Genomic DNA, 17,933 nt, shown 5'->3' on the forward strand with positions numbered 1-17,933 from the left:
GATCTCATATGCCCTTTTCTCATCAAATTCCTTTAACTAAAAACCATAAAGTAGGCCTTTGGAAACATTAAGCAAAAACGTTAGTGTTTCCAAAGGGTCTGCTGCGTGGTCCAGCCACTAGGCTGAGAGGAGGAAAAATTTGAGATGTTTTTCTGACAGAGTGGGTTGGAAGAAATCAGTGTCAAGGATGATTTTTTGAAAATTAAAGAATGCATATGCACACCAAGAAGGGGAGGATGTTAAAAACAAAACAAATCTGTCTTTGTACACTAATTTAGTAATGGACATGGTTACTGTAAAAGCTTTGGAAAATCCCATCAGGTGCCCACGCCATAAAAATAAAAGTGCTTTGATAGTTAACTTGCTTGCAAATCCACTATGTGGTTGTGGGCTAGCGTGCTGGGGTGCAGCTCACGTAACCCGCTGCGGCACTCACGTTTGCATCGTCAGATGCTGTGTCCGTAGCCAGAGCTGGTGTTGAACAGGAGCAAGATGACACATTTCTCCTTCCTGAGCAGGGAAGAGCTGGGCGAGTCCTTTCCATAACCGAGCTTTCTGCTCTCCTGAGAATTCACGGTGGAGGGCGAGGCCTGGTGCTCCATCTCGGCCCGCTGTCACTGTAAAAAGCTTCTGAATGCTTAATGTAAAACTGCAACACAGCTACTTAATACCCCTACCAGTGTGTCAGTGTCCAGATAACTGTTAAGACTGCTTAACCTGTAGTGGTTAAAAGGGGATATTTCCCATACAAGGTCAAAAATACAAATATTTCTAGTAAAGTGCTGACCCTTTCTTCTAACCAGCCTTTTCAGCTGCAGAATAATTTCCTATAACTTGCAGCAGATGCGAGTACATAGTATAAAAAAAATCACTCTTTTGATTAGTCATGTGTCCAGCATTAACACATGACATTTCTGCGTGCTCATTCCCTCTATTTTCTTCTGAAGAAGGGTGTATTTTACTGCTTTATTTGTTCTGCAGGCATGCCGTGAGTATTCCCCATCTCCAGGACAGGGCACTCCTAACCGGGGGGACCTGGTGAGTGGGTGCTGACATTAGCCTGGGGTCAGGCTGTGGTGAGAGTGACCGGGGCAAACGGGGAACCTGCAGTAAGGGTGAGGTTTTCCCTGGGGAAAACAAGGTGCAGGTGTGGCCCTGCCAGTGTGTGAACTCCCCTACCCTGGTCACTTGTGTAGCAGCTAATGGAAAAGGTCTAAGTGATTTTTGGGCCAGCGCACTATTATTTTTTTCTCTAATATATCCCAGCTGAAGGAAAAGCATGCAAAATGAATTTCAAGCTCTTTGCTTGCGTAGGGGCAATGAGCACAACCCTGGGCATTGACAGCAGCAAAGCTGCTGTTATCTGTGGCTCTCCCATTCAGCCCAGGCCTCCCGTGGCTTATTTTTGCATCAACAAATTAAGTGTGAAAGCAGCGTGTAGCAAGCTCGAAACAGCTAAAAATAAGCTCCATTATCTGCAGAGAAGGGCAGCGTTCCCTTTCGTGGTCCCGGCTGCCACTCGAGCAAGCGGAGATCGATCGGTCTAATGTCTGGGGCTCGCCTTTCATAAAAGAAGGGCTGTGGCTTTAAGTAATCGCTGGCTGCTTGTGCCAATTGCAGAAGCTGCAGTATCTGCCGCTGTCGGGAGTGATCGGCGCAGAAGCCGGATAACCTGGGGAGGCAAGGTCCAGCCTGGCCGCTCAGCCACGGCCCGACCAGCCTGGCGGGTTGGTGGTGCCGAAATCTGGACTTCGCCCATGAGTGCCGGGGGGCTGCCGGGGCTGGAAGATGGGCTGCTCCAGCAGCAAACTCTGCCTTTATTCCCAGTGTGCTGCAGCAAGGGTAATTTGGATTTGTCTCGCAGTGCTTTTCCGACGGCGGTGGGCTGTGCAGGAGCTTGGCCGTGAGCAAGGTGAAGGTGCCCTGGCAGTGGGAAGCCCGGACCCTGTCACCTCCGTGCTGCGGGTGTGAGATGCCGGTGTCCCAGGCGTGGAGCGCTCTGCCGTGGCCGTGCCTCGCTCCTCCCTGGGGTGCGGGTCTGGGGGCAGAGGGGCCTGGCCGGCCGCCTCCCCTGGCCAAGGAGCAGCTCCTCGGCAGGGCAGGAAGACGGGTGATTCTGCTTGTTTTGAGCGCAGATTGGTGACGATTTTCTCAGTGTAAGAAACATCATCTCTCTTAAGAACCGCAGACACTGGGGTGGGTTGGATTCAACTTTGAACAGAGCTGTGCCTTTCCTTCATGGAAGGCTGAGCATTTAGCAAAGTTTTTGGTTTTGTGTTTGAGTAAGCTTAAGACAAATATTTAATGCATGCCTCTTTCGTGTATGTACCCTACTATTGTGCCCTTGACAGCTATCAGTTGATTTGTTCTGGAGGCTTACGTTGCTACACCCATCATAAAATATATAATTAATTGCTGCAAAGTAGGATTTTAATTGCAGTGTTATCCTGGAAAAAGCTATTCTTTGTTTAAAACCGTAACTTCCTTAACAACAGAAGAACATCTGTGTATTTTGTAACAGCAGAACTGTTATCCTAAATGATTCATATCTTGGCTGCTTGCTCTTGCCTCTTGTTTTCCTACAGAACACATGTAAGTTAATTATTGGAAGGTGCCCTGCTCAGATCACTAGTAACCAAATGTTTGCGTTTGTTTTTTGTTTTTTTTCTTTTTTTCCTCTGCAGAGGGAGGAAGCACTAAAACAGCGTAAAGAGTTATCTCAAGAACTAGTTAACCTTCGAGGAGAGCTAGGTAAGAATTTATTTTCTATTCCTCATGAGAACAGACATGCAGCAAAACAGATCTGCAGAAAGACAGATGCCCTGGTATTGTAATGGTAGTCATTTAATTCCCTTACTGAATTCTGCTCAGATGCTTTAGTCGCTGCATTTTCTCTGGAGCACTGACGGCGTGACCCCAGGTTCACGGAATTCCTGGCACTGATCAGACTGCGCTTAGCGGGGCCTCCTTGCAAAACATGTGCCTGGTGACCAAAGCACTCACTTTCTTAAAAATGGGAGGATGGCTGACAGTACATATCTTTGATCCCTGGCGTATTTGTATGCGTTCTTCTAGAGGTTTGCTGGCAAAACAATAAACCTATTAAATATACTACACAAAATCTGCATTTTTGCCTTAGTGGCTTGCAGGTGAATGAGTGTAAAATTAACAGAAGGAAATGCCATCAGGCTAATGAGATTAAATCTTTGAACTTGTCCTAGTGGACTGCTATAATGTGAAATTGAGCTATAATGTGCAGGGGCTGGTTTTGCCAGCTTTGAAGCTTGATTTAACTGCATTTAATGGTAACTTCATACAATTTATTTGAACTCAGAGCCAAATCATCTTGTGGAGTGCAAAAAGTCATTGGATTGAAAATGATAGTACTTGAAAGTAAAGGTAGCATTTTATAAAAGCACACTTTTGTTATGATGAAGCTCCTTTAAAAAGGAAAAAAAAAACACCTTTGAAAGCAGAAGCAACACATGGTGCAGTTTCAGATACATCACTTATTACCAAAATTTGGAAATACTTATTTTGACATACTTTGGAAGTTTAGTATTGTCTCAGCCAAACATGAGTGTGAATGTAGGTCTCGTTACATGCAGGTGGTGCATTTAATGTTCAGATTTATTTTTTAGCGCTGATTAAGAAGGCAGGCATTCCCTGACAATTACTCGGAGTTGGAAGTATGGTGAGGAGGATGGGGTCTCCCTGTGTGTCCCCCAGTTGAAGCAACAGAGCACAGCTCTGCCACTTGTCACTGTTACTGTTGTCCAATTTAAAGGGTTATACTAAAATGCAGCTGAATGGGGAGTCCCACAAGCAGAGAAAGCCTTGCAGCCTGAACAGATAGAATACCTAAAACACTGCAGAAATGGGTAGTGTTTTCTTTCTTGGAAGCTTAGTAATGAAAAGCTGGGCCTTTTCTAGAGCTTGGTGCAGTCTGGCATCTGTCAAGCTGCGTCTTTTAACCTTTCTACTGATGAAGCACCTGGATTGCAGTTCTGCAGTTGTTTCAGGCAGGTCCCAGCTTTGGAAGAGCAAGGTGGGGGGGTTGCGTCTCCCATCAGCTGCAGCCGGCACTTCTGTCACCCTAAAGTGAGTCTTACTGTGGAAATGGGCTTCTTGCATTCCTACAAAGTTGTGTTATAAACATTATAAACTAGATTTATTTATTTTTTATGTACATACCTGTGACTTTCTGGGCAAACCCATTTGCTTACCTGATCATGAAAATAACTTGAGAAGGATTGCTGAGTAAGAAAGTATCTGTTCTCTCATGTGCTCGCATCTTCATGGGGGTTTTTTGTTTTGTTTTGGGGTTTTTTGTTTGGTTTGTCTATTTGTTTGTTTTTCTATTTATCGACCTGTGTGTTATGTTTGTCGCTTAGAAGGAAGGGGAAAATTCAGCTTAGATAGGGAGACCAAAAACTAGCCAGCAGTTTTGCCCATTACCACTTTTGGTGTTTTGTTTTGTGGTTCTTGGTTTTGTTTGTTTGCTTGTTTTTTATGAAAGCTTAGTTCTTTCTAAGAGTGCCTCACTCTTAAATGAGCTTCCTGTAAGCTTGTCACCTTCCTGCTTTAACAACCTGCTGAGCTCATATATGGTATTCCTGTTGCAAGAATATTATTCAGTAGGTTGATAACTAGAAAAAAAAGTCAACTGCAACTGAGCTTGATGGATCTGTGATGCCTGAGTGCGCAGAGCTGTCAGCCAGCATGCTGCTGGATTGAGTCGTCAGCCGTTCCCCCCATGGAGTTGGTCTGACTGGGTCAGCTCCACAGGAGCATCCAAACAGCAGCCTGGGGCTCGCTTCCCTTTGTAAGGTTTCCAGACCGTGGTTTCAGTGAAGCATTTATCTTTGTGCAGCTCCTTTGTCTTAACCACGTCACATGCCTGGCTTGTCTGTACTTCTCTCCTTAGCATGTAAAGGGAGTAGATTTAATCATGGAAGTTAAAAACAACACAGGTCTTCAATTCCATCTAGCTTTGAAAAGATTTGGGTTCTTAAAAAAAAAAAAAAAAGGTTAAAAAATAAATAAAGCCAGCCAGACCTCATTTGTTGGCAAGGTGTGAGAAAAACATTCTTGTAATGGTAACTTTAGCTGAAAATAATCTGTTTAAATACACACCTGCTAATCAGCTTTCTGTTGCCACTGTTAAATGGATACAGCTGAACTTGGGATTTCCATAGGCTATTCAGACTAAGTACTGTCAATTTTGATTCACAGTGTGACCTAGGCACAGGTCGGCTCAGAAAGTTAAGTACAGTTTGAATTGAATCTTATTTTGGCCCCATGAACATGTGTACATATTCCATGGAGTCCCAGCTGCTTTGTTTTTGGTGCCTGTTGGTGTGCAGTTTGGGAATGGGCAGTCCAGGAAGAGGAACCAGATGTGCCCAGCTCGGGACACCCTGTGCCCTGCATGTTGCCACGTTTGAGAGGGGTATGAAACCTCCTGCAGCTTCTACTCTGCACAGTTTGTACTCCTCTGTTTCTTGCTTTGAAGTTTAATTGTGCACGATCCCAAGCTCCTTGACTGACCTTGCAAAACCAAATTGGCTTGCTGTCAAATTGTCTGGTTTTTCTGGGTTATTCCTTATGGCCCTTTCTACCAAAATACCTTTTCATTTAGTGATTTAAATGTGCATTTTGATCCCAGAGCCTGCCTCTGGCAGTGACGGTGTGGCCATGCGGACTGTGGAGTGGATGGTTACCAGTCACTGCTTTTTGCTCTCAGTAGCTGGAAATGTGCATGAGGGTTGACAGTGATGGTGTGTTTGGGGATGGATTTTTCCAAAGGAGTTCAGATTCATTAACAGTCAGGTTCTGAACTTGGATTTCCTTAAAATCTTCAGCCACAAAGACTAAATGTTGTGGTTTGAATGTTCTGGGAGCTTGGAGCAGATATGGATGCCCTGTTTGTCACTTGTTTCCCTTCTTATTAAGGTGCACGCTGGCATGTAAATTATTTCTAGTTACTTGTTTAATTACGTAAGTAGAAAATGCAACAGCTGCATATTTCTTCAGAGGTACGAAACTACTCTTCCAAATTAATTGCACTCAAAATTGTTTCTGGGCTTCTTTGCAACCGTGCTGGACGTTGTCCAGCTCAGTCCTGCAACCCAGCAGCAGGTGCAGCGCTGACTCAGCCTGAACCCTTTGAAAATTGCCGTTTGTCAGCCTGTTTCAGTGGGCTGGATAGGCTTGTGCGTGTCCTGTACAGCCAGGCAAATGCCCAGCCTCTCTCTCTGCTCCACATTAGCTGCATTGCAATTGAGAAACAAGATATTCTTCAAAATACCTTTGTGCTATTTTTTTATTAATAAATTAACTCCAAAATATGTTGGTAGTTGGGATAAAAAGGGCTATTGTTTTACAGAGGTATGAAGTGAATGTGATTTGGTTTTCAGGTTTTGATGATCCTTAAAAATACTTAATAGCAGGTAGGCATTTCTATTGTATCAGTTATCTGAGGCTGAGCCTAACTTGCCACAAGCCAAACACTTGCCTACGTGCTGACACTGTAGCGTTTGCAGCAGTAGAGAATAGGAATTTACTTCCTGGCAGATACCTGAATGCTTCACGGATGTATTTAACCATACCCACTTAAGTGTAGCTTAAAGTATGGATTTTCTGGTCTACCTGCCTCATTTCAACTTGCCCAAGAACAAAAATATGCAATGTGGCTTAATGTCTTATACCATCAGTCTCATTATAGAAGAAAAACCAAGAGAAGCTTGGTCATAAATTTGAAAGCATGTTTGGCTAGAATTTCCAATAACGACAATCTGCCAAAACCATGACTTAAGTATTGGATAACACTTTTCAAAAAAATATTATATGGAGAAGGAAATGAGCCTTTGTGTCTACAGTAGACTTACTGATCAACGAAACATACACAGTAGATCTTGCAGTGTGAAATATAAAGTTAGAGCAATAGTGTTACTTGCTGTGACATAACACCATGCTAAATACTTGGTGTTTTCTGGTAATTATCCCCTTTTCACATCCCCCACATCTATTAGAATGCTGCTAGTTTACTGTCCTAGTGACCCCAGTTTCAAAATGTCAGACAGTCTAATGGCTTTTTGTACATCGTAACTAGACCAGTGAGTGACTTAGACAATTTTATGAAGATAAATGTTATTTCAAAACAATTTAATTTGGGATTAAAAAAAAAAAAAGTATCCATTATGTTTTATCTTCTTAGAGCTATGATTATGGTGACTTTTAGGGGAATGTATGTTGAAGAATGTTTTTATGTAAGCATTTTAGCCATAAATTTAGCCATTTAGCCATAAATACTGAAATGATAAATTGGATTATAACTAGAATAAGAAAAACTAAATTTTATAAGCATATATTGCACAACTGTAAAGTCTTGTCTCTTGGCTGCTCTTACTGAAAATATGAAGTAGATTTCTTGGAGATGCTGAGGCAGCTTTTGTAGTCCTTTCCTTCAGCTGGTGCTACTGTTCGTGTGGTTTGGATCTGCTGGTGTTTGCACTGGAGCTGCGAGTTGCTATGTGCCTGGATCCCCACACTTCACTTTTACAGGCATTTGGTTTATGGTTCTGGCACATACAAAGCTTTGCAATGAAATACCCAAGATACAAGTGGCCATTGTTAACAACTACATATGGATGTTAATTTTACGTGTCAAAGCCAGCATTTCTGATCTGAAAACACGCCATTACCGTATCTCAGAAACTTCTTGTGGTTGCCAGAGGTCGTGGTTCTGCCCAAAAGAACCAGGCTCTTCATTTATAATAAACAGGTGTTAAGAAGCCTAAAAATCCAGATTGATCTTGCTCCCTGTTGTAATAATACAGGGAGTGGCAGTGTTGTTTGACTGGGAGGAGAGGCTGGGACAACCAAGGTGGGGGGAAGATATTAGTGGCTTTGCTATTTGAATAAAGAATTGAATCTTGCTTCTGGTTGCCAAGTACACCATTCTATACGCTCTGTCCTGAAAGCTTAAAACTGTTTATCTCGTCTGTATTATAACACTAAATGACAGAATGGATAGCGCATCTTTTCATCTCTGTGGCTTGATTTTTCTCTATTTGCTGTCAGACCATTTGTCTCCTGTTGTTTTTCTTGCTTGAGGTCTGTGGTCTGTTATAATGCGTGACATAATGAAGATGTGGAATTGTGAAAGGAAGCACTTTAAGAAGGGAAAGGATGCATAGCAGTCGTGTACAGAAACTCTCAAGCATGCCCATCAGGTGTCTCTGAGGTGAATGAGAAGTTAGAATAGAGATTTTGCGTTCTACCAGAACAGCACATGTTCCAGTTAGAAATTTTTCTTCATAATTAAGCACCAATTCTATGAGGAAAACTCTTGAGTAGCCATCAGGTTTGGTTAGTCAGGAGTTTTGCAGCATCCCCTTGCAGTTTGAGTGGTGAAACTAAGGAATTAGTTGCCTTCTTCATGGCTTGTCCCTTTCTTAAAACTAGGCAGTGGACAGTCATAAATTAGATGATTCAGTCTGGAGATGGATAGGGCTGTGCAAAATACTTGCTGCAGACACCGGAATCTCGAGTAGGGGGACAAATTTACAGGACTTCTCATAATTTCAGATTGACGATTGTTCTGCTGGTGCTTTTGCTGAAACTTCCCACATGCAGTTTCTTGCACCACCATGATACTGGGAGTTCCCTGGTGGTGTGGTGGTTCTGTTCCTGGTTTGGATGGCAAGGATTCAAGTCAGGCTTGTGATCTGCAAGGAAGCATTACGGCCTCCACCTTTGCTGAGGCCAGACGTTACCTTCAAGGTAACACAACATTCAACTACCAATGCAAGTTTTTAAAGTTTTTGTTTCCCTTTGTAACATTAGTCCTCTCATAAATCTCAATTGCAAACTGGCTGAACAAGAACTGAGGTGTCTGTTTTCTTTGACAAAGGTGTGGTTTGCTATTTGCTTTTTTCCCAACTGTTTTGCATCATCCGAAGTTCTGTGTGTTGACGCTTAAAGATAAGACAATGATGAGCAGCACATTCTTTTAGCTAAATGTAGGCAAGTGAATGGCTCTGGCCTTACGAATAAAGAACTGAATGCATGCGTCTTCCTCTGGTTTTAAAGGAAGTGGATCACTTGAAGAATTTTGCTATAGTGATCTCACATGAGGCGTGCAAGTCACCTGCCTCTCAGCTATAACCCTCTTACTCTGCTATAGATGGTTCTGCATGTGGTTGGCTGTGTAATATCTGTGTAATATTTCGGTTTGGCTCCCTGCCTAGTTCTTCGCATTATAAAATAACGTCACATAACTTTAATGTTTCTTCTTCTCCAAAACATGACGAGTATATATATTCAATAACATTATGCCAATGTGATGTGATATAAGTTTGAATGCTGTTTTTTTCTAATGGGAGCAGTTATAGTAGAAGTTTGTGGAAGGAGTAAAGATAGGGGAAAAAACAATCTGTCTTGATGGTGGTATAGAAAGTATAGAAAACTGTGAAATCTGCTTGGGTGGCAGAGAATGTTGTGGTACGTTTCAGTTGAGCCTTTAGTTGCATTGTTGCCAGTCATGGGATGAACAGCTTGGCTTAAATCTGTCTTGATCAGCAGACCTTTCACGCAGACCTAGCACAGAGCTAAGCCTGCTGTTAGAACTAATCCAGGTAGACACACATGCAGATTGATTTCCACACAGTACAGCTCACTCGCTTACACTTTCTAGTTCAACTGCTGGTTTTAAGTGATGGCAGCAGGGCCAAGACTACTTTACAGTTTCCTTAAAAGCGAGTGCAAGTATCATTCATCAAGTTACTCGCTCTTGATGAGCTGTAGCATAGAGGGAATCGGACATGAGTGTAATGTGAGGCTCTGGGCCGGGACAGGCTGCTTTCCGCAGAGCCAAGCTCAGTACTGCTTTGGGAACTGCTCCTCGAAGATACTGTAATTTATGTATCTTAAGGTTCAAACACAGCTGTCATGAGAAATTCCTGTACTAAAGTCCTTCAATCTTTCCATGCTTTTATATAAACTTTGTATTTATAGTGTTTGGGTGGTGTGCTAAGCTGCTATAAAGTGTCTGTATGCGTGACTTCTGTATATGATTGAAGATCGAGTTAACATTTTAGTTAACATTTCTCTCTTAAGTAGACACTCATCTGACTAATTTATTTTAAACTGAAGCACTAGGGTCTGCTTGGAAGCAGTTTGGCTTAAGGTCAGTGAGCACGGGCTTGTGTTAGAGGTCCTGTTTCCCCTTGCTCCCAGGCTTGGGGTGCAGCTGGAACTGCGTAAGGTGCTCGCTCCAGTTGTATTAACAGTGGGAAACGACTCCTTCTATTCAGCCCTTCTGGCTGGAACTGGGAATGCTGCATTTCAAACTCAAAAGTACGAGTTACTAACTTTTTTTTTGCCATTTTATCAGCTGTAAATAGGGGGAGACAAACCTAGGCAGTCTTCTCAGCTGACTTGTGTTAATAAAAATATAAAGAGAATTACACGGCATTTTTTTGTTTTCTTAATACTCTCATTTTCTGCCTGAAACTATTGTGTATCTTGCATATTTAAATATCTGGTGCATATGCATATTTAGCAGTATGTTTCAGACTGGCAGTTCTGTATCGCTCTGTATCAGGCAGTCCGTGTCAGGCTACAGTTGCTTCTCTGCTGCGTATCTGAGTATAACATGTTGAATGGATGGTCTTCAGGATATGGAGACTTTCAAATTTAACTAAGTGGTTTATATATCAAAAAGTGAAGTACTCTCACAAATATGCTACTGAAATGGGATCAAATTAGGTGAAGTAGCAAATTCAATTAATTTTTTTTATTGGAGCACTCAGGTGTCTCTTGTGAGACATTCATTCTTCTATGTCATGCCAAACTCACATTTAGGCTTTCTACATGGGTTCCTGGCTTAACTAGATTCAATTAATTCTCAGCTTAAGAAACACTGAATTCAATATTTTTGCAAATGTATCATTGGAGATAGCATTCATTTCAGGGATAAATTATATTTGTCTTTGTATAACCATGTTGCTGTGCCGAGTGTTCACTGTCTTTAATACTTGTAATAAAGATGGTGAAATTAGCATTGAACTTGATCCAATTACTTTTTCTTTTTTTCTGTTGACATCTTCAGTAACTACTTCTGCAGCTTGTGAGAAATTGGAGAGAGACAGGAATGAACTGCGAGTTGCTTATGAAGGGTTTTTGCAGAAGTTAAACCAGCAACATCACAATGATTTAGCTGAGCTGGAGGAGAGGCTTAAACAGTTTTACACTGCAGAATGTGAGAAACTCCAAAGTATCTGCATTGAAGAAGCTGAAAAATACAAAGCGCAACTCCAGGAGCAGGTTTGTAACATTTGAAATAGAAATGTTCTCTAGCAGTTGCTTTCTGCTATAAATGAGCCTTCAGAGAACCCTGGATTTTGCTAATAATGGAGTTATTTTATATAATGGGAAACTCCACTTTGTTGCAGCTATAAAAACTATGACTACACTAAACTGTCCAGATCTTAAGCTCGTGTTTAAACGTGGTGGAGATTCCTTGTGTTCTGCAAACTTCAATGACTTCTAGAGCTCGACTGGATATCTGAGGCAGCTTGAGTTTTAAGAATTAGAGAAACCTGGCCTGTGACTTTCCATGTGTGTGACAGATGCATACACCATCCTGTTGGTAGTGGTAAACTGTAAGGCATCGTTCTCAACTACTGAGTGTTGCATGTGGTGTAGCTTCTCCTGGGACCATCTGTTAAGTGCTACCTAGACCATTAAAATGTACTCAACGTACTGCATAAAGCCATTGGAACAATACTTAAACAAGGGTTGACACTGGTCAGAAGGGAAAAAATCGTGTTGTCATATTGCAGGTGGACAACTTAAATGTCACACATGAAAACTTTAAGGTGGAACTTGAAAACAGCCACTCAGAAAAAGTAGAGGAGCTGACAAGGAAGTATGAATCCTCTTTTTCAGGCAAGTATTTTGTATTCAAGTAAATATGCTGTCGTACTGCTAGTCACAAACAAAAATATTCAAGCTTTTTCATCAACACGTCTACTTCGTTGTTCTTGGTTGTCGTCTATCCTTAAAAACAGCTGAATTCTGCCTTTTGGAAGTGAACAAGTCTAATTTTACATACAGAAATAACCATGATCCCATTGTAGTTGAATGAAACTTCTAAAACAGTTTAAGAGTGGAGATGTCTTTTTCTTTCAGTAAAGGTTGTCTGAATTGCAGTCTGCCCTTAAAATCTCAAGTTAATGAGTAATTGCTCCCACCCTGCTGGTTCCATAAGGAGCACCTCAAAGCTGAAGTTGAGGAAAAGCAGGGTTATGTGCTTTCCAGAGTGGGAATGTTGAGAAATATTAGACACTGCTTACAGTATATTATACAGTTCTTACAGTATACTATATAGTGCTTACAGTATACTGGGGCAGAAGTTGTTTTTAGGAAGGGCATGTTGAGTGTGCTCGGTTTTAAATGGCATTGCATCTAACTGATGTAAGTGGTGATGATTTCTGTCCTCCCTCCAACTGCACTTGATAGCCAAGTTTCCAGTGGTAGTTTTGTGTCAATAAAACTGGTGGTGCTTCCACTGCAATCGAAGAGCAAACTCCTCTGCGTGGCATCTCCAAAGTAGGAAAGGAATGTTTTTCTAGAAGCTTGTGGAAGACACAATTTTACTTTTTGCTGGGTTTCCCTTCAGAAACTCAGCTTTTGTCAGGTGTAGCTTGTGTTGCATTCATCCATTCATTGCCTGCAGATTAATGCTGTCAAAATTGACACGCTGTCACCTACCAAAATGGATATGTGAGGGGACAGTTGGCAAATCTGAAGCAGCAAAAATTATCTACTATGTGTAGATAATGTGGTGGCTCAGATTTTACTTCAGAGGCATTTTTAAGACCATCGGGGCAGAGGAAGGAAAGAAGAAAAAAATAGAAATTTTGAACAGTTTGTACATGCTTTAGATCAGTTGATGATAAATGTTCTTTCCGTGTTGTCATTGACTCTGCGTCTGTGCACGTGTGTATTGGCTGGCTTTTCATACTGCTGCTTTTCAAAAAGAATTTTCATGTTTTATGCAGTATTAAAAATCTGCAATAATAATCTTTTGCAGAGCTCAAGAGTGCTCATGAATCCGAAAGGAAGTCGCTCGAAGATTCCTTTAAAGAGAAGCAAGAATTGCTAGAGGTTTGTTAAGGGTTGGGGTCATTGCAACAGTCTAAAACTTAAAAGGCAGCTTGGAGATGTGCGCTGAATTCTTGGCTTAACTATACTGTGTTTTTTCATTTCAGAAAAAAATTGATGAATTAAAATGTGAAAACGACTCTCTCAGTGAGAAGTTGAAGTTAGAAGAGCAAAAACAAATAGCCAAAGAAAAAGCCAGTCTTGTAAGTCTTGGTCTTCAAAAGTAACGCAGATGAGCAGGTCTTGTAAGCCTGGGTTTATTTGATTGCATAGTATGAAAGGTTTGCAATCAAACCTGATAGGGTTCCCATAATTTTTAATATTTTACGTAAATGTCTTGTCTGCCAGAAGTTTTTCTCAAGCGCTACAGTGTCATGTATTAACCTTGCCAACATAAAATCTATAAGGCTATTGAACGTCTGAGTCAATGGTGTAAGTTATAGCCTAAGTTAAATTGAACACCTACATGTACACAGAAGTTGTACTATAGCTTTCTTCTAGACAGCTGATAAACGTTCTAAATGCTCAGTGTGGACTTACATCACTCCTACAAAACTCCCTTCTCCTTGAGTCTTTAATGCATTTATTCAAACATTGATTCATACTTGTTGCTGATTTAGCCTTCAGGTAAACATTTATTTTGTCCTGCCTTTCCTCCAAAGGCCACTGTTCTCTGTGATGCTCCCAGGATAAGAAATGTGCTCTGAGAGGGTTTTTCATGTGCTGGGAGGATGAGACACAAACACGCTTATTTTTCCAGTTACCTGGAAATACCTGGAATACCACTAGTATCACATATCCCACAAAGAGAAATTCCACACTTAAAAACTCAAGATGCTTCTAGTAGAAGTTGCCCTAGTTTTCACTGGAATTTCTTTTTTTTTTTTTTTTTTTGCTCTTGCTGCTTATTCTAGTGGCAGGACAGAGCTGCCGCAAGAAGGATCTGCAACCACGGCGTGTTGTTGTAGTTGGGAAAGATGATAACAAAAAGAGAACGTGTTTAATGCTGCACTTGGGAGTTGGAGCTGTATTCCATAGGTGTGCTCAGATGTTGTTTAATTTACAGGAGCAATAGTCAAGTGCCTTTACATAGCTGCAAATGCACTCTGCATCCTGACAGCATAAGACAGAAGCTTGAGGCTACTCTGTGGAAGAATACCGATCTGACCTACTCTGTTCTTCTGCACTAAACACAAATTCTGCACTATCAGAATTCCCAGAAGCCTGTTGAAGACAGAGGTGTATTTTCAATCCCTCCAGTATTACTTAGTTTCACTTGCTATTCCCAGCTTTTTTACTAAAATCTTATGTAGGCCTTTCAGTCTCTTTGTCTGTCTCTGTGTTCTACTATGAGTAGATAATGTGGTATCTCAGATTTAACTTCAGAGACATTTTTAAGACCACTGGGGCAGAGGAGAGAAAGAAAAAAAAAATTTGAACGTACTATAAGCTGCATTTAAACTTTTCAGGAGCATTTTCCTCTCTAGCTCTTAGATTCCTTGTAAAGCCACAAAGGGGAGGAAGTTCAAATTGCCTCCTCCCCTGAGGTGGCGCGGCACAGCCCATCCTCACATGGACCTCTCTTCAAAAGTAGAAATTAAACAAGGATCACTAAAGCCACAGTCCTTAAAAACAGGTGGGAGACAGAAACATGGAGGTGATGAGGCCCTTGTTACCTGTGGAATGTGCTGGTTCTGTCCTTTTGGGACTGCACCCCACAAAGTTGCAGGCATCGCCCCCCAGGTCTTGGGGTTTGGGTGCTACACCAAAATTGTTACTCAACGCGGTACAGTAGTGTTCTTACCCAAATACACCAAAATAAGTCTTGTTTGGTTTTAAAGGTACACGTAGTTACACAACACATGTAATGATTGATTTCTGTCTGTGTTCCACTTGTTTAAATGGACTGAGATTTGTTTTATTTCTCCTTATTTTTGCCTGTGGCTTTTCCTTTGAAATGGAGTGAGTATGTTTTACTCTGGGGTGTTTGAATGGCTCCTTACTCTGGAAAGAAGATCCTTGAGGAAACAAGATAGACCCTGCCTTGTCCTCTTCCTGCTCTCCCCTCCAGCTCCCAGAAAATAATGAAACAAAACCAAAACAACAACAACAAAAAAACCACAAAAGAAACAAGCAAAAAAACCCCAACCAAACAAGAAACACTTCCCCCCCCCAAAAAAAAAAAAAAAGTCCCGACATGCTGTATGGTAGATAAGTCATGGATGTAGAGCAGTGCATGATTGTTGTGGGCAATTGCCGTGCTAGGCTTTAAGAAGAATGTAACAATGAACATTTTCAATTTCTGCTTATGAACCAGCTACCTTCAGACTCAAAACAGGGATAATCAGCTACAATCAGGTTCATAGCTTTACATTTTTGGTGGTTTTGAACTACTCCAGCACCTGAAAACTCTTCAAATATTTACTTTAATTACCTCTTAGGATGGGTTATGAGTAATATGAAATAAATTCTAGAACTCGTAGCCTTAGAGGGAGCCTTTGGGCACTCCTGGAAAACAAGTGTTGCTGCTTTAGTGCTTTCCTCAGACTCACAAGGGCTCTTCAAGTTTGTGCATAAGGTGTTTTCTGAGCAGCTTCTAAAGAAAACCGCAACTGTCCACCTACACTGAAGGACAAACAAAATTGGAAGAAAGTGGTAGCAGATTTTTTTTATTCTAAATGGTTCGACTTCACTTAAATATGGTAACACCAGTTACTTCTTTTATTTTCTCGCTCTTTCTAAATAGCAGAGAAATAGTTAAATTGTTCCTGAAATTCAGGGTACTAAGCAAACTGTCGATCTTTCAGAAAAACCCGCAGATTATGTATCTGGAACAGGAGCTGGAAAGTCTGAAAGCGGTGCTGGAGATCAAGAATGAGAAACTCCATCAGCAGGATGTGAAGTTAATGAAGATGGAAAAACTGGTGAGTTTTCCTTGTGGTCTAGCAGGTTCGGACTGTGTCTCTGAGTCATGTTCTGACAATGAACTCAGGCTGGTCAGGTTTATGTGCAAGGATTAATTTCTGTTGTTTAAAAGGAAACATGAAATGATACTGGGACATGCTCACAGTGTAGATCCAGTTATATCAGCATCAGGCTGTAACATAAGAGGGAGAAAGAATCACCAGATGCTGTAAATGACCTTTTAACCTCTTAAGACAACTACTGGTTTGCACAAACTATTGCTAAGTTAGTACAGGGTTATCTAGGGGCCTTTTCCACATTTCCTTTCCTCTTCTCTCTTTTCTCCCCCATCCCCCAAAGGACAAATCCTTACCTGCTACATTTGTGTGAGTGTTATGGAAGATAGATCACTGTCAGGAAAACATTAACATAGAAATGATCCTAATTAAACAAGAACATATCAAATAAAAAAATGGAATATATCTTTTCATCTAGAGTTGATTAGCTTAGGTCAATCATTTTAGCTGTTATCTGTAAGCTACTTGTTTAGCTGTGTGGATTTGCTCCTGATCTGTGCATAATTCCACAGGAAAAGGCAATTTTGGGGACAAAACTATAATTACTTTATTTGCTCTTATTTGTGGCAGGACAGGGTCCTTACCCTGAGTGGGGCCTTTGAACACTGTTGCAATACTTGCTTAAGCAAGATTTTAATGAGAAAGTATAGAGAAAGGTTTGGATCCAAAAGAATACATTCATGTCAGTTGTTCAGTATTGTACAGCATCATATGCTGCCCTGGTCTACAGTTACTAGTAAATTACTAGGAAACCTTCACCTTTTCTGACAGACATTGGCTTCAGTATAGAAGCCCTTGGCCCATCCAACCATTTAATCACTGTTTTTCCTTTACTTTTGATGTGGGTTTTATTTTAAACTGTGACCTTTTTCTGTAAGCTGGAGAACAACACAATCTTAACGGATAAATTAAAGAAGGTTCAGCAAGAAAATGAAGAATTAAAAGCTCGGATGGACAAACACATGGAGCTTTCAAGGTGAAAAATATCTGTGGACTCTTAAATGTTCTGATGAAGCAGGGGAGGGTGTTCCTGTGACAAGAAAGAAAATTCTGTGTAAATATTAGTGACTGGGATGTTGTAGTACTGTCTAAGAGAACATGACCTTTTCTTCCCCACTTGGATCTCTACAAATGTGCATTTCTGTGTAGAAGAACAGGAACAGATCCTAAGGGGGTCAAAAGGCTCAGTATGACCTTCAGTGCTCCAAAACAGTATTTCAGGGAAGAAAAAGCGACTCAGAAATATCATCATACAATAGATTGGCTCTTTAAGTCTTACCGGGTTGTAAGCTAAACCTGGCTTTACTATTAACCGCTTCAGTTGAGTGATTTGTGCCCAGTTTAGATCAGTGGAAAGACAAGTATTTTATTTAGCAATAATAGCAATTTTTAGCATGAATAAAATGGGTCTGAGGTTCTCCTAACTTCAACTATTGCTCAAATGGTTGGGCAGACTCTTCCAGTCTGAAGGAGAGTACAGAAATGCAGCTTCTATGTCGAGCTGAGCCTGCAACAAGACCCAAAGGCTGCAACGTTGCCATTTAAAACACCTATCATTGTAAGCAGGACAAGTCTCACTTTTCAGATGATTTTCCTGGTCTTTAGGAATGTTTCTTATTGGTACTTTCTTCTGCTTCCTGCAAGCTACCAGCTTAAGTCCAGCAAGGGTGCGAACAGGCTAAATCCTGAATTTAAGGCAGTAATTTAGCGTAGTTGTAAGCCAAACAGGGGTTTATGTAATTTCAAACCTTTCTTTAACAATTAAGCTCAGTGCTGTAG

The 17,933-nt window shown here is 41.2% G+C and overlaps 1 protein-coding gene across 4 annotated transcripts in view; it reads left to right on the forward strand.

Moving 5' to 3' along the window:
* Positions 1-17,933, forward strand: part of MTUS1 (microtubule associated scaffold protein 1) — a 90,263-nt gene that overhangs the window by 69,204 nt on the left and 3,126 nt on the right. For 3 of the 4 annotated variants that reach the window (XM_065633218.1, XM_065633219.1, XM_065633222.1), the window contains 7 exons: positions 2,685-2,751; positions 11,117-11,331; positions 11,850-11,955; positions 13,103-13,176; positions 13,281-13,376; positions 15,981-16,097; positions 17,033-17,130. In XM_065633218.1, coding sequence (XP_065489290.1) covers positions 2,685-2,751; positions 11,117-11,331; positions 11,850-11,955; positions 13,103-13,176; positions 13,281-13,376; positions 15,981-16,097; positions 17,033-17,130 — 773 coding nt within the window. Of the gene's footprint in view, positions 1-1,655; positions 1,843-2,684; positions 2,752-11,116; positions 11,332-11,849; positions 11,956-13,102; positions 13,177-13,280; positions 13,377-15,980; positions 16,098-17,032; positions 17,131-17,933 lie in introns of those variants that run through there. The other variant, XM_065633220.1, reaches the window with a different exon arrangement.

Source organism: Caloenas nicobarica, chromosome 4 (assembly GCF_036013445.1).
Source record: "Caloenas nicobarica isolate bCalNic1 chromosome 4, bCalNic1.hap1, whole genome shotgun sequence".
Classification (NCBI taxonomy): domain Eukaryota; kingdom Metazoa; phylum Chordata; class Aves; order Columbiformes; family Columbidae; genus Caloenas; species Caloenas nicobarica.